The 14,659-nt window shown below is 43.0% G+C and overlaps 1 protein-coding gene across 1 annotated transcript in view; it reads left to right on the top strand.

Moving 5' to 3' along the window:
* Nucleotides 1-14,659, top strand: part of PLEKHG1 (pleckstrin homology and RhoGEF domain containing G1) — a 156,356-nt gene that overhangs the window by 72,268 nt on the left and 69,429 nt on the right. The window contains exon 3 of the mRNA XM_025384161.1: nucleotides 11,839-11,939. Within this exon, the coding sequence (XP_025239946.1) occupies nucleotides 11,839-11,939 (101 nt within the window). The remainder of the gene's footprint in view (nucleotides 1-11,838; nucleotides 11,940-14,659) is intronic.

The following is a 14,659-nucleotide window of genomic DNA, read 5'->3' as shown; positions in this document are numbered from 1 at the left end:
AGATTGTCTGTGGTGCACACAAGTGTGTGTGTGCGTGTGTGTGTCAGAAGTTCCTCTAAGAAGCTTCTTCCTTACACACACTCCTGTGTGAAGTGTTAGAACACCTGCCACAGTCACCTAGCCATAGTAATAGGGATTCTTTTTTTCTTCCTCTTCTTCAACATTTAAGTTCCAGGGTACATGTGCAGGATGCGCAGTTTTGTTACATAGGTAAACATGTGCCATGGTGGTTTGCTGCACAGATCAACCCATCACCCAGGTATTAAGTCCAATATTCATTAGCAATTCTTCCTGATGCTCTCCCTTCCCTCACCCCCTCCCAACAGGCCCCCCAGTGTATGTTGTTCCCCTCCCTGTGTCCATGTATTCTCATCGTTCAGCTCCCACTTATAAGTGAGAACATTTGCTGTTTGGTTTTCTGTTCCTGCATTAGTTTGCTGAGGATAACGGCTTCCTTCTCCATCCATGATCTCATTCCTTTTTATGGCTGTATAGTGTTCCATGGTGTATACGTACCACATTTTCTTTATCCAGTCTATCATTGATGAGCATTTGGGTTGATTCTATGTCTTTGCTATTGTGAATAGTGCTGCATTGAACATATGCGTGCATGTATCTTTATAACAGAATGATTTATATTCCTTTGGGTATATATCCAGTAATGGGATTGCTGGGTCAAATGCTATTTCTGCCTCCAGATCTTTGAGGAATCACTACAATGGTTAATTTATCCCACCAACAGTGGAAAAGTGTTCCTTTCTCTCTGCAACCTTGCTAGCATCTGTTTCTTGACTTTTTTTTTTTTTTAAGACAGTTTTACTCTTGTTGCCCAGGCTGGAGTGCAATGGCACGATCTCGGCTCACTGCAACCTCTGCCTCCAGGTTCAAGTGATTCTGCTGCCTCAGCCTCCTGAGTAGATGGAATTACAGGCGTACACCACCACACCTGGCTAATTTTGTATTTTTAGTAGAGGTGGGGTTTCACCATGTTGGTCAGGCTGGTCTCAAACTCCTGACCTCAGGTGATCCGCCTGCCTCGGCCTCCCAAAGTGCTGGGATTACAGGTATGAGCCACCACACCTGGCCATTTCTTGACTTTTTAACAATTGTCATTCTGACTGGCATGAGATGGTATCTTACTGTGGTTTTGATTTGCGTTTCTCTAATGATCAGTGGTGTTGAGCTTTTTTTCGTATGTTGGCCATGATAGGGATACTCTTCTACACAGGTCCTGAACCTCTTTGTACGTTTCCATTTCAGTACATGAGCATTTTCCTTTGAGGGCTCCTTCAGAGCTTGCATCTTTCTCTTCATTTCTGATTTATCTTCATTTCAGAATGATTCCTAATTCTCTAGAGCTAAAACACCCTGCTCTCCAGGCTCCCCATCGTGTCATGATTTCGTATTACTTGAAAGTAGTATGGTGCTCAGAGAGCTGATCGCATGCATCTGCACTGACTCCCTGTGACTGGTTGGGGAAGGAGTGTGTTTCTGTGGGAAGAGCTATATAGAGACTTGTCCCTAAAGAGGGATCAAGTGACCCACCGTGGGTGGCTGGCAGGAAATGGGATGTCTTACAGGAGTGTAAAGCCATGCATTAGTGAGAAGGACGGACAAGAACTCGTGAGCCAGTCTTGAACGTGGCAGATGGTTGAAAGCTGCTGTGCCTGGCTGATGGAAAACATGTCATGCGATGTATACATATGAAAACATGAAGGCAGGGGGTACTGCGTGTGAATGGGACTGATCCTAATTCAGATATAGCCTGTGATGATCCTGGCAGGTAGGAGATGCCTAGTCAATCAGGGTGGCTATTTTTGGTTGGCTCCTACCTGACACCTGATAAAAATTACCTTTAACTCTCAAAATTAATCATCAGCAAATCCCTCCTCCTGTTTAAATATACTGTGTTAAGGTATGAAACCTTTGAAGTGACAGTATAGGGTTTCAGTGCCCAGGCTATTGTCAGCAGATCCTGGTTTGAGCATGACTTGAGGAATTTACTCTCTGTATGACCTCAGCGGAGTGATGGAGCCTTTCTCAGCTTCCAGGAAAATGGGATTAATGGGACCCACCTCCTAGGGTTGGGATGAAATGAGAGAATGCATATAAAGCCGACAGCTCAGTGCTTAGCAGTAAACTTTAAAATAACAACAATGATGACTGCTGGGTGTGGTAGCTTATGCCTATAATCCCAACACTTTGGGAGGCCGAGGTGGGAGGATCACTTGAGATCAGGAGTCTCCTGGGCAACATAGTGAGACCCCATCTCTACAAAAAAAATAGAAAAGTTAGCCCAGTGTGGTGGTGTGTGCCTTTAACCCCAGCTACTGGGAAGGCTGAGGCAGGAGATTGCTTCAGGCAGGATTTCCAGGTTGCAGTGAGCTGTGATCATGCCACTGTGTTCTCGCCTGGATGACAGAGATCCAGTCTCTAAACAAAAATAAAGAAAAAAAAAAAAAAAAGAAAAACCAATAATGATAAATAGCAGTGAGGAGTTAAAATTCAGATTATGTAATAATGTACATTTATTTTACTGACTTTTTCCCCATATTAAAAACCCTTTGGGCTTTACTTAATTTTCCTTAATCACCATGTTTCAAATTACACCAATAGACCTCTGATTATAATTAAGATGAATCAGTTTCTTATTTTCAGATGCTTAAAGTGTTGCCAAGACATTGCATCCCTCCACCACCTCACCAGCCATTCCCATTTTCCACTTTAAGGATTATAGCCACGTCTAATTGTGTCTGTCTGCTTCCTTACCTGGCCTGGGACCTGGAGAGTAAAAAGGCAGTTTAAAAAAGAAACAAAAAGCTGTGTAAAGTTAACCTGATGACAAGGAAAACAGAGTTGTAGGAAAGGAAGTCATCTGGGGGGATCATTCTCAAAAGAGTGGTTAATAAACTCGCTTCAAATCTCTGTCTAGTGAGTGCCCACTGCAGCCTCATACTGGGCTCTACTCCAGGGGATTCTGGTAAACGGGGTGTTGGCCCATTTTGAAGACTTTAAAATACAAAGTCTTCAAAGACTGTATTTACATACATTCAAAAGCAGATAGATTATTTCAGAAATGCTTTGCGGTTTTTTTTTTTTTTTTTTTTTTGGTAGCTACAAATAATGATAAGATTTACACTATAGAAAAAACAGTAATAGGAGGTTGCAAATAGGTCTGGAAAGATATTTCAGTATGCAACAGGACTTCATCATGGCCATCTGTCTACCTCTCTCTGTTTTAGAAGCACTTTGGCATATGAGAATATTGTCAATGTAATTTGGAAACTCTGTGCAATTTCGAAAATAAATATTTAACAAGGCAACAGAAAATTAAATTTTTCTGCTACATTATTACCGTAAAAAGGCCTCTTATAAGGACTTTTCTAACTGTTATACCAAAAGGTAATATAAGGAACTAATTTTAGTGTTATATTTATACCAAATTGCTTTTCCATTATTATGACTTTTTTAGGTTTCACCACATTTATACACATCCACATGAAGTCAATAAATGACATCACTCTGAAGTAAATAAAGACAATTGATTTTTTTCTTTTTCTTTCTTTCTTTTTTTCTTTGAGATGGAGTCTCACTCTGTTGCCCAGGCTGGAGGGCAGTGGCATGATCTCAGCTCACTGCAACCTCCACCTCCTGGGTTCAAGCGATTCTCCTGCCTCAGCCTCCCAAGTAGCTGGCACTACAGGGACGTGCCACCAAGCCCAGCAAATTTTTGTATTTTTAGTAGAGACGAGGTTTCACCGTGTTGGCCAGGATGGTCTCGATCACTTGACCTTGTGATCTGCCCAGGCTGGAGTGCAGTGGTGCAATCTCGGCCCACTACAACCTCCACCTCCCAGGTTCAAGCGATTGTCCTGCCTCAACCTCCCAAGTAGCTGGTATTACAGGTGTGTGCCACCACGCCCAGCTAATTTTTGTATTTTTGTAGAGACAGGGTTTCATGCTGGTCTCGAACTCCTGACCTCAGGTGATCCACCTGCCTCAGCCTCCCAAAGTGCTGGGATGCAGGGGTGAGCCTAAGACAATTGATTTCAGTAATGATTGTCAGAGTGTAGGAAAAGATGGGTGTCCAGTTGTTTTAAGAACTTTAACGTATTAATACTAATTCTATTTCTAAATATCTTGTTCATAAATGTGTTTTTGCTTAAAGTCTTTAGGGGAAAACCAAACAAATATTCCTAATTGTCTTCAAGCAAAGATGTATTTCTCTTTCTACTCATCATTTCTATTTTTTGACAGAATTCCTGTTCCAAGTTTCTTTTTCTGGGGAGAGCTGCTACCTCCTGCCCCTTCCTAGGCCTGGCTGGCCCTCGCCTCACTATGAGAAAGCTCCCAGCTCGCCCCCTTTCAGGAGGAAGTAGGAAAACAATAGAGGGGACTGAATAGGCGCCTGTATCATCTGTCACAGCTTAACAAGAGGCCATTCCTGACATTTTTTACCAATGGTTTATGTACTGCAAGTATTATAGATGGTAAATGAGGCTGAAACCACCCAATTTTTTATTCTTTTACTCAGACATCTCAGAGCCATTAACAGAGTTCCACACATTGAGATCAGCCTCTATATCATATCTTTCTTCCCGCTTTGTCTTCCCCTCTCTTTCTCTTTTTCCTTTTTTTTTTTTTCTTTTTTTTGGAGTCTCACTCTGTCATCTAGGCTGGAGTGCAGTGGCACAATCTCAGCTTACTTCAACCTCTGCCTCCTGGGTTCAAGCAATTCTCCTGCCTCAGTCTCCCAAGTAGCTGGGATTACAGGTGCCCGCCACCGCACCCGGCTAATTTTTTTTCTTTCTTTCTTTCTTTCTTTTTTTTTTTTTTTTTTTTTTTTTTTTGTATTTTTAGTAGAGACGGGGTTTCACCATGTTGGCCAGGCTGGTCCCGAGCTCCTGACCTCTGGTAACCTGCCTGCCTAGGCCTCCCAAAGTGCTGGGATTACAGGCATGAGCCACTGCTCCTGGCCCAACCCTCTCTTTTTCTTTCTTCCCTTTCCTTCCCCCTGCCCAAAGCTATTGCCAGAAAGATTGTGTCCCATTCCTTCTACAGTGGATTTTCAGTACATTTCTCTGTGGTGTGGGGTCTAGACTGTATGGACCCAGGGAAAACACTGTCCCCACAGTAAGAGCTTTTTTGTATCCAGCCTAATGCAGTGGCCAGAGACCACGATTCCCCAGATCCCGTTTCTTTGGCTGTACCTTCCTCCTCCCTAGATGTGCACAGGGAAAGAAGAGAAAAGAGATTCACTGGAAGGTTGGACTTCTGATTCTTTTATCTATAGGCTACTGCAGGACATTTTACTATACCCTGTTCAGTGGCTTATTTGGAAGAAAGATAAAGGGCTTCTTTCATTTGGAACGTATTCTTCTGTACTCTCACAGTACTTTGTAAATAATTCTTATAGCACTTAAATAGTCAAACTCTGAACTTCTTTTACAGTTTTTCTCCCTCATTCTCCTTTGGGCACCTACAAGAGGGATAAAGCTCATATCCTCATCATTTCTTTTTTTTTTTTTCTTTTCTTTCTTTTTTTTTTTTTTTTTTTTTTTTTTTTTTTTTTTTTTTTTTTTTTTTTTTTTTTTTTTTTGAGACGGAGTTTTGTTCTTGCTGCCCAAGCTGGAGTGCAATGGTGCAATCTCAACTCACTGCAGCCTCTGCATCCTGGGTTCAAGCAATTCCCCTGCCGCAGCCTCCCCAAGTCGCTGGGATTACAGCTGCCGACCACCACACTTAGCTAATATTTTTGTATTTTTAGTAGAGATGGAGTTTCACTATGCTGGGCCAGGCTGGTCTGGAACTCCTGACTTCAGGTGATCCACCTGCCTCAGCCTCCCAAAATGTGGAGATTACAGGCGTGAGCCACCGCGCCCGGCCCTGAACCAATGTCTTATCAGTCACGATGTTCTGAAAGGGCACTCTTTGTGCAAAAGACAGTGGCTGGAAAATCAAACCCCTATTTCTTCTTAGAGCTTGGGCCCTAGCAAGAACAAAACGAGCCAGTCTGAGCACATGGAAATCTACGATCTGGATTAACTAGGCCAAAAGTAGAACTGTCTCCTTTCACCACAAACCCCCAGAGATGCCTTTCAACATTTCATCTTGGCTTGAAGAAGTCCAGTCTGGGGGGTACCAAACCTCAGAATAGCCCTGCCGAGGCCTCTGCAGATGGGGCCTGCTGGAGCTGGCCCTGGCTTGGTTTTACCTCACCAGCCACCTAGGAAGGAAAATCAGAGAACAGAAACCAATGGGTCCTTCTCCCCGGAGGAAGCAGCCCCGCTGTCTCCATGCTACAGCCAAAAGGAAGAGGAGACAGATGGGTCCCCATGTACTCATTGACTTTAACTCACTCATGCCACAGTGGATGAGAAAGCATCCTTCCTGGGAGCTGGAGAAACAGCAGCTTCCTCCTTAGGGTGTGAAGTGATGGGGAGAGAGGAGCCTCAGACTTCCTTGCACTGAAAGCCCACATGGCTGATCAGTCACTTCAACCATGCTGTCACCCTGGACTCCCTCCTTTCTCTTATTCTCCACATCCCATTAAATACCTCTCCTGTCCACCTGACTCAGGGTTAGGAGTTGGTCTGCGCACACCTGTGCTGCTGCACGCATCACCTAACCAGCCTCCCCAGCAGCTTTATAGCTTCTCCCCTATTTTCTTCTTTCTTTTTTTTTTTTTAGACAGAGTTTAGCTCTCGTTGCCCAGGCTGGAGTGCAATGGTACAATCTCATCTCGCTGCAACCTTTGCCTCCCGGGTTCAAGTGGTTCTCCTGCCTCAGCCTCCCGAGTAGCTGAGATTACAGGCGCCTGCCACCAGCCCCGCTAAATTTTGTATTTTTAGTAGAGATGGAGTTTCACCATGTTGCCCAGGCTGGTCTTGAACTCCTGACCTCAGGTGATCCACCTGCCTTTGCCTCGCAAAGTGCTGGGATTACAGGCATGAGCCACTGCACCTGGCCCTGTTTTCTTTATTGATGATGAAACCATCTTTAATCTCACCACGCCCTTCAGTGGTTACCACCAGCTATGTAGCATGGAAGATTCTGCATGACCTTTCCCGGCCCCCATTTAGCCTCATCTAGCAGTGCAGGCCCACCCTCAAGGGTCTGTGTGTTCAGGCACACGCCCCGCTCTGTCCAGCTGGTCTCAGCCCTGACATCTGGATGGCCTGAAATCTAGCCCTTTTCAACTCCTTTTAGTGCCCTTTTTGTTACCCTGTGCCTTTGTTTACCCATTTCTGGCCTCCTGGATGTTGTCTCCTTCCTCCTTTCATTGTATTGAAACTTCATCCTTCAAGATTCAGCTCCACCCTCACCTTCCCTATGAAGCCTCTCCCTTCCCTGGAACTGACCACTTCTGCCTTTCCTGCCCTCTCTTGTGAACTGAATATTTATCAGTCTTGCTGCCAAAACACTGTATTCTATTTATTTGTTTACACTTGGCTCTTCAGCTAGACAGGGAGCTTGCTGGGGGAAGGGATCATGTTTTATTCATTTTTTTTTAAATTCCTAACTTGTAAAACAGCACTTGGCACACGTTCTTACATTCTCACAATAAAAAGATGGGAGGAAGGTTTGTATAAATGAATGTTAATGTGCTTTTAAACTGTAAATTACTATACACATGTAAGTTATTCTAGTTTCAGAGGCATCCCAATGTAATACGTGAAATTTGAAAGGCAAGTTTTTGGATAAACAGACTACTTTCTAGAAAAGGTAGAGGGGTTGGAGAAATGAAAAAAGATTATTTCTCAGGGCTGGGTGTGGTGGCCCACACCTGTAATCTCAGCACTTTGGGAGGCCAAGGCAGGTGGATCACCTGAGGTCAGGAGTTTGAGACCAGCCTAGCCCACATGGCAAAACCCCGTCTCTACTAAAAATACAAAAATTAGCTGGACGTGATGGCGCATGCCTGTAATCCCAACTACTCGAGGGGGCTGAGGCAGGAGAATAGCTTGAACTTGGGAGGTGGAGGGCGTAGCGAGCCAAGATTGTGCCACTGCATTCCAGCTTGGGCGACAGAGCGAGACTCCATCTCAAAAAAAAAAACAAAAAAAAAAAACTGTAATGTGATATCAGAGGAGGAAGGGAAGTGGAGGAGCCATAAACTAACCTATTTCTGGGCATCTCATAGAAATAAGGTAAACTCCCAAGGGTGCTGAATTTGCCTTCTGTCTCAGTTCTTCTTTCTATAGCATGTCCCTGCTGAATGGTTATGTAGATCAGAGCTTCTCAAACTATTCATGGTGAGGGGCAAGTGTGTGTGTTTTCTTTCCATCGATCACACACTGATTCTTTTGCAAAATACAATTTAAAACAGAATACCAGAAAAGTTAGAAGAAGAATAAGATGTACAAAGTACAAGCACAAATTTACTATTAGGTTGATATTAAATCATTCTGTAAACTACTGTAAAAAGTTTCTGCATGCTTACTTGATGTCTGTACTTATCTCCTAGATCAGCAGCAAACAGTTTGCAAATTGGCTCCTGCCCACTTCCCATACTTTGAATAGGACCAAGTCAGATCTACTTGGATATCTACTTGGATCTTTTCAATAACAGATATTACAAGGAATGAAAAAGTTAATTAGAGGAGGATGCTCGGGTGCAAATCTTATAATGATAGAGATCTTAAGGACATAAACTGATCAGAAAATAAATAGGAGAAATTTTAGATCACAGAAAATCATTCAAATGGTGAAAAGCCCTTTTTTGTGTGTACTCTCTGCTCCTTCCCTCACCAAAGTAAATTCTTTGATCCTCTTGGAGAATAATTGTTTTCAGTACAAAAGTTTTAAATTGATCCTTCATAGTTGTTAACAGTAGGGTAGCCATAGGTGCTGACATCAAGCCAATAAAATTAATAAGCAGCATGACAGGCTCTAATAAATTTCGTTGGTGTCCTTACTCTGTCATTTCGGGCGCAGAATGAACTATTATTATCACCAAGCTTCAAACCACTCATTTTGGCTACAGATGATTACAGCTGCGAATACAGGGCATGCTGCCATAGTTTTCAGGAACTAGTCTAGGGTTAAAGTATTATATTTAAAAGATGTGCTTATGATCAGTGGGGGGAACTAGTTATGACCATACAACTTTGATCTGTTTTCTAGAGTCATCTACAAAAATGTGGACTCCTCACGATCTGTTTTCTCAATAATTTCTGAAAACAAGCAACTTTTAAAATTTAGTTTCTCTGTCATGGACTCTGAGGTTTTTGAAACTCTTTGAACTGGCGATGGGCCATCGGTTGTTGGATGCAGGCCACGGTTCTTTGTCTGTAACCCCAGATGAAATTCTTTAAGCCCCTTAACTCAATCTTTCTCTCACATGAAGAATTTAGTATCAGGTTTCTGCAAATGAGCAAGCTTAACACTTGAAGTAAGAGAAAGGATTGTTCATTCTCTCTTTAAGCCCCACTGCGGAGCCTCTGAATTCAGCCAGGTGAATGTGGCTTGCGTCCGCCACCTCTGCCCCGCCCCTCCTCCTGCCATGCTGGTGTGGCTCATGCCTATCTACATCCTTCTGTTTTACCTTCTTAATTTTGTGTACAATATGCCCTCCAAAATGTCCAGCAAACTCTTAAGCTGCTATTAAATACAAACAGTCACTGCACATTGAGTATTAGTCCCTCCTTTTGGACCATATGTAATTTAACAGAAATATCGATGAATATATTTATTTTGAGGGAGTGTAGGGTTTATATGTTGTTCAAAATGTACCATTCTTTCAATTCTGGCCTCCATTTGTTTTTCTTTTTGGGTCTTTTTTGGGCCTGTCCTATGCAGGTACTCAAGCTCTTATGATTGTTCCATTTATAACAGTAAGGAGAGGGCCAGGCGTGGTGGCTCATGCCTGTAATCCTAGCACTTTGGGAGGCCGAGGTGGGTGGATCAAGAGGTCAAGAGATCGAGACCATCCTGGCCAACAAGGTGAAACCCTGTCGCTATCAAAAACACAAAAATTAGCCGGGCGTGGTGGTGCACGCCTGTAGTCCCAGCTACTTGGGAGGCTGAGGCAGGAGAATTGCTCGAACCCAGGAGGCAGAGGTTGCAGTGAGCCAAGATTGTGCCACTGCACTCCAGCCTGGCAACAGAGCGAGATTCCGTCTCAAAAACAAAAACAAAAAAACAGTAAGGAGAATAGGCCAAGCTATTTGGGGATTTTAATGCCAACTACTTTTAAATCTTTTGAATCTACTTTCTTATTGAGGTGACTACTTTCTTTTTTCTTTTTTTTTTTTTTTTGAGACGGAGTGTTGCTCTCGCTCTGTCGCCCAGGCTGGAGTGCAGTGGCCGGATCTCAGCTCACTGGAAGCTCCGCCTCCCGGGTTTACGCCATTCTCCTGCCTCAGCCTCCCGAGTAGCTGGGACTACAGGCGCCAGCCCGCCACCACGCCCGGCTAGTTTTTTGTATTTTTTAGTACAGATGGGGTTTCACCGTATTCGCCAGGATGGTCTCGATCTCCTGACCTCGTGATCCGCCCGTCTCGGCCTCCCAAAGTGCTGGGATTACAGGCTTGAGCCACCGCGCCCGGCCGGTGACTACTTTCTTAAGAAGAAAAGTTGTTACCACAGAGCTTGTTTTGAAAAAAAGTTTATGAACATTGGTTTATGCATGACAGTGATTTTAGTATGAAAGAACGAGAATGAAACCTAATTTGATGCAAACTGTGAAATGTGCTGTTTGAGAAAGTTAATGATGAAAGCCCTGCCTATTTTGCATTGGAGGAACCTAAAGAACATGAGAGAATGAAGGTGGATTAATAAAAGGTATAAGAAACAATTATCTAATGGTTCTTATATTTCAGCTTCTCCTTTCTCTAGCTGCATCTAAACACAACAGTGTTTGCTGTTGGACATTGGAATGCGGCTCTGGTGCTGGGATTTTCATGGTCTGCTTGACTTTTCACAGAGTTACTTCCTCTAAATGCCGCAGATCGCCATGTTGCATTTGGGAGGGAGCCGTACTTCATCGTTCAGCCTAGGGCAAGGACTGTATTTATTTTTTATTTTACGTTATTTCAGCTGTTTTCACTTTTTCTTTATTGTGTTCCTGCCTCCTACAGAATCATTTTTCAAGTCTTGCTAGGGAAAGGGGAACACTCAGTTATGAACTCTTTAGCACACACGGGGCAGAAAGCAGCCTTCATCTTTCTCAGCAGTTCAAATCTCTTCTAAGCCATGTCAGTTTAACCCACTGTGGGTCTGAATCCACAGCAGATCTGCCTGGGAGCTGTTTCTATGTTAAAACATACAAAATCAATTGAGAGTTTTTCATGGCTCATTACAGCATAGTAGAGAGCATAAGTAAGTTATATGCTTATTTTTTTCACTTAAAAAAATAAGTTGGTATTTGAAAAAGAATTTGGTTCTGTAGTTTAACAACAGATAGTTTTGTGACTTAAAGGTTATGTTTAAAACAATTCTGTCAGTTCAGAATTTTTATTTCTGGCTTTTCACTATATGAATTTTAGAGCATGTTTTTATCATACCAATCAGTCAAAGAAACAGTGGACGATGTGGTTATAGCAAAACTGACGTTATGGGCACTGTGGTCCCTGTAGCCCCATCTAGGGAAGCTCTAATATATTTAGGGGGTAGATAGAATGTATACCATACTCTTTCTCTTTGCTAAAACTCTTCGTTCTATAAATAGGTGAGTATTAGGGCCAGTAATAAGAGAGCAACTGTGTACTCTCAGAGTTAATGAGCATAATAGTATGATAATTACTTGAAACAGATATGAAAGATTCACTGGGCATAATTAAAGGTGACTTGGAAAGGACAGGAGTGTTTAAGGCATCCTTCTCATTGATCTCACAGGATTACCTTGACTGCATCAGGGACCAAACAAAACTTCCCCTGGGGACTGAAGAAAGATCAGCCCTTTTTGGAAACATACAGGATATCTACCACTTCAATAGGTAAGTTAATATTCAAAAGATTGTTCTCCCATAGGAACATTATGAACATTTCTCAAATGAATGCAGCCTGAGAAACTTTACCTGTAAGCCCTGACTCAGCTTCATACATTTTTGTGGGCTATTATGTCATGAAGCTTTCTACTTAGAAGTATCCTTATTTCCTTATGAGTCTCCCATGTATTCCATATTCTCTCGCTCTCCATCCTCCTGGCTCAGAGAAGAAACCTATTTGCCCTGGCGGGGCAATGACATCTTTTCTTCCACAATACGACATGAACAGGACATCCAAGAATATGTACTTGCTTAGTCTCCAGGATCCCCAGCTACACTGGATTTTCTATAACTTTTCTTCTACCTGGGGAGTGGGCTGGACACAGTAAACATACAATACATACTTCAAGTCATAACATACTAATGCAATTGAATTGATAATTTCAAATAATCAGTTTAATTAAAAATGTAAGTATGTAGCAGACACTGGGCTAGAAAATTAAAATAGTAAACAAGACAGAGAGTGAATAAATAAGTTATTTTATTAATGCTGCTTGAAAGAAAAGTTAGGGCCAGACATGGTGGCTGACACCTGTAATCCTAGCACTTTGGTAGGCCAAGGTGGACAGATCACTTGAGGTTAGGAGTTCGAGACCAGCCTGGCCAATATGGTGAAACCCCATGTCTACTAAAAATATAAAAATTAGCCAGGTATGGTGGTGCGCACCTGTAATCCCAGCTACTCGGGAGGCTGAGACAGGAGAATTGCCTGAACCCAGGAGGTGGAAGTTGCAGTGAGCCAAGATTGCACCACTGCAGTCTGTCCAGCCAGGGTGACAGAGCAAGACTCCATCTCAAAAAAAAAAAAAAAAAAAAAAAAGGGAAAGACACAGTTAGTAGTCTGATTAAGAGCACAGAAGCTAGTGTACAACATACGTGAGTTTGCATCCCAGCAAAGCCCCCTGTATGTGTTGGGTGAATCTTTAAAGGGAATGAAATTAACCCCTGTATGTCAGTTGTTTACTCAACTCCTTCTTCTCGCTGAGGCTCCCTGAGTATCCACACATACCTTACCTTCTCCACTTATCCTTTTCCTCATGGCACTCATCAATTTCTAACATACTATATGATCAACTTTTATACTATGCCTGTTGTTTCTTTCCTCTCCACCCTGACTCACAAAACACTTACTCTACAAGGACAGGAGTCTGTTTTGTTACTGTCTAAGTGTCTAAAATGGTGCCTGGCCCATAGGAGGCATCCAAACTTGTATTGAAGGAAGGAATGGAAATAATAGGAAAATCTCCCTCATATGGTTACGGTGAAGCTCCTGTGAATTGATAAACCTAAAGTGCCAGCACAAAGGAAGTACCAAAATATAAGCCCATGATGTTCTTGATTTTGCGATGGTGAAATCCCATTATAAAGTTCTGCAATGTCCTGTCATTTTATGACTCAGCTATAAACGCAAGCTCAGGCCTACCCATCTTGGCTTATTATAGTTGGTAAATGTGAGCTCCTTGAGGGCAGGATCTCCTTTGCCACCCTTGAATCCCAACACCTAGCACAAGCCTGACCTCTGGGAGACAGGTTGCTTGACTTGAAATGCTTATCCTTTAATTCTGAAAGCCTAGGTTGTAGCAAGTGTCAATGTTACCACAGAACTGTTTTCATTTGACGCAGACTTTGAAAAACAGTTTGTGTATTTTGCATCAGTATTTCTCAACCTGGGCTACCCACTGGAATCACCTGGGAAACTGGATCCTACCTTCAGAAATTCTGACTTGTTGGTGGGACCAGAACATCAGAATTTTTCAAAGGTCTTCATGTGCAGCCATGGTTGAGATACACAGTCTAGATAAAATAAACAAAATAAAAAGAAAATAGAGAGAGGGCATAGAAACTGAATTGGAGAATCCAGAGTCTACATGTTCATTAGTAATGTGCTGGTGTGAAAGCCAGCCCTCATTGTGCAATCACTGATGATAAAATCCTGTGAGCCCCTGCACAGTTTCTCCTTCCAGAGCCCACTGCTGGCCCTGTAACCCAGAAGGAAGCAAGAGGGCTAGATCCTGGGAGGCCCCTGGCCTAGGTCTTCTGTGGTTTGGCTGTGAGTTGATGGTAAGGCATATTTATAGAGTGCTTGCTCCATACCAGAGGCCATAGAGCTTTAGATGCATTTTCATTTCATATGCCTTATCTGAGCCTCTCTGACTCCAAACCCCAGGCATTCAGCCACGTGCCCTCTTGCCAGAGTGGAGCCTTGCTTCTCTGGTTCATGAAGTGTGGCTTACTCCAGGAGGGGCTCCTAATCCCTGGAGTTTAAATCTGTATGTGTCTCCTAATTTAAAGAAAGATAAGAATGAGGCCGGACATGGTAGTTTACACCTGTAATCCCAGCACTTTGGGAGGCCGAGGTGGGCAGATCACAGGCTGGCCAGCATGGCAAAACCCTATCTCTACTAAAAATACAAAAAAAATTAGCCGGGCATTGTGGCACATGCCTATAATCCCAGCTACTTGGGAGGCTGAAGCAGGACAATCACTTGAACCCACGAGTTGGAGGTTGCAGTGAGCCAAGATCATGCCACTGCACTCCAGCCTGGATGACAGAGTGAGACTCCATCTCGAATGAATGAATGAACAAACGAACAAACGAGTTAGCAAGAAGTGATCTTTGCAGTGGACCCCAATCTGCAGAAGTTAGGTGGTGACTGAGATTTACATTC

This window comes from Theropithecus gelada, chromosome 4, assembly GCF_003255815.1.
Source record: "Theropithecus gelada isolate Dixy chromosome 4, Tgel_1.0, whole genome shotgun sequence".
NCBI classification, from domain to species: Eukaryota; Metazoa; Chordata; class Mammalia; order Primates; family Cercopithecidae; genus Theropithecus; species Theropithecus gelada.
The sequence above is the reverse complement of the archived record's forward strand: the minus strand, read 5'-3'. Positions and strand labels throughout refer to the sequence as shown.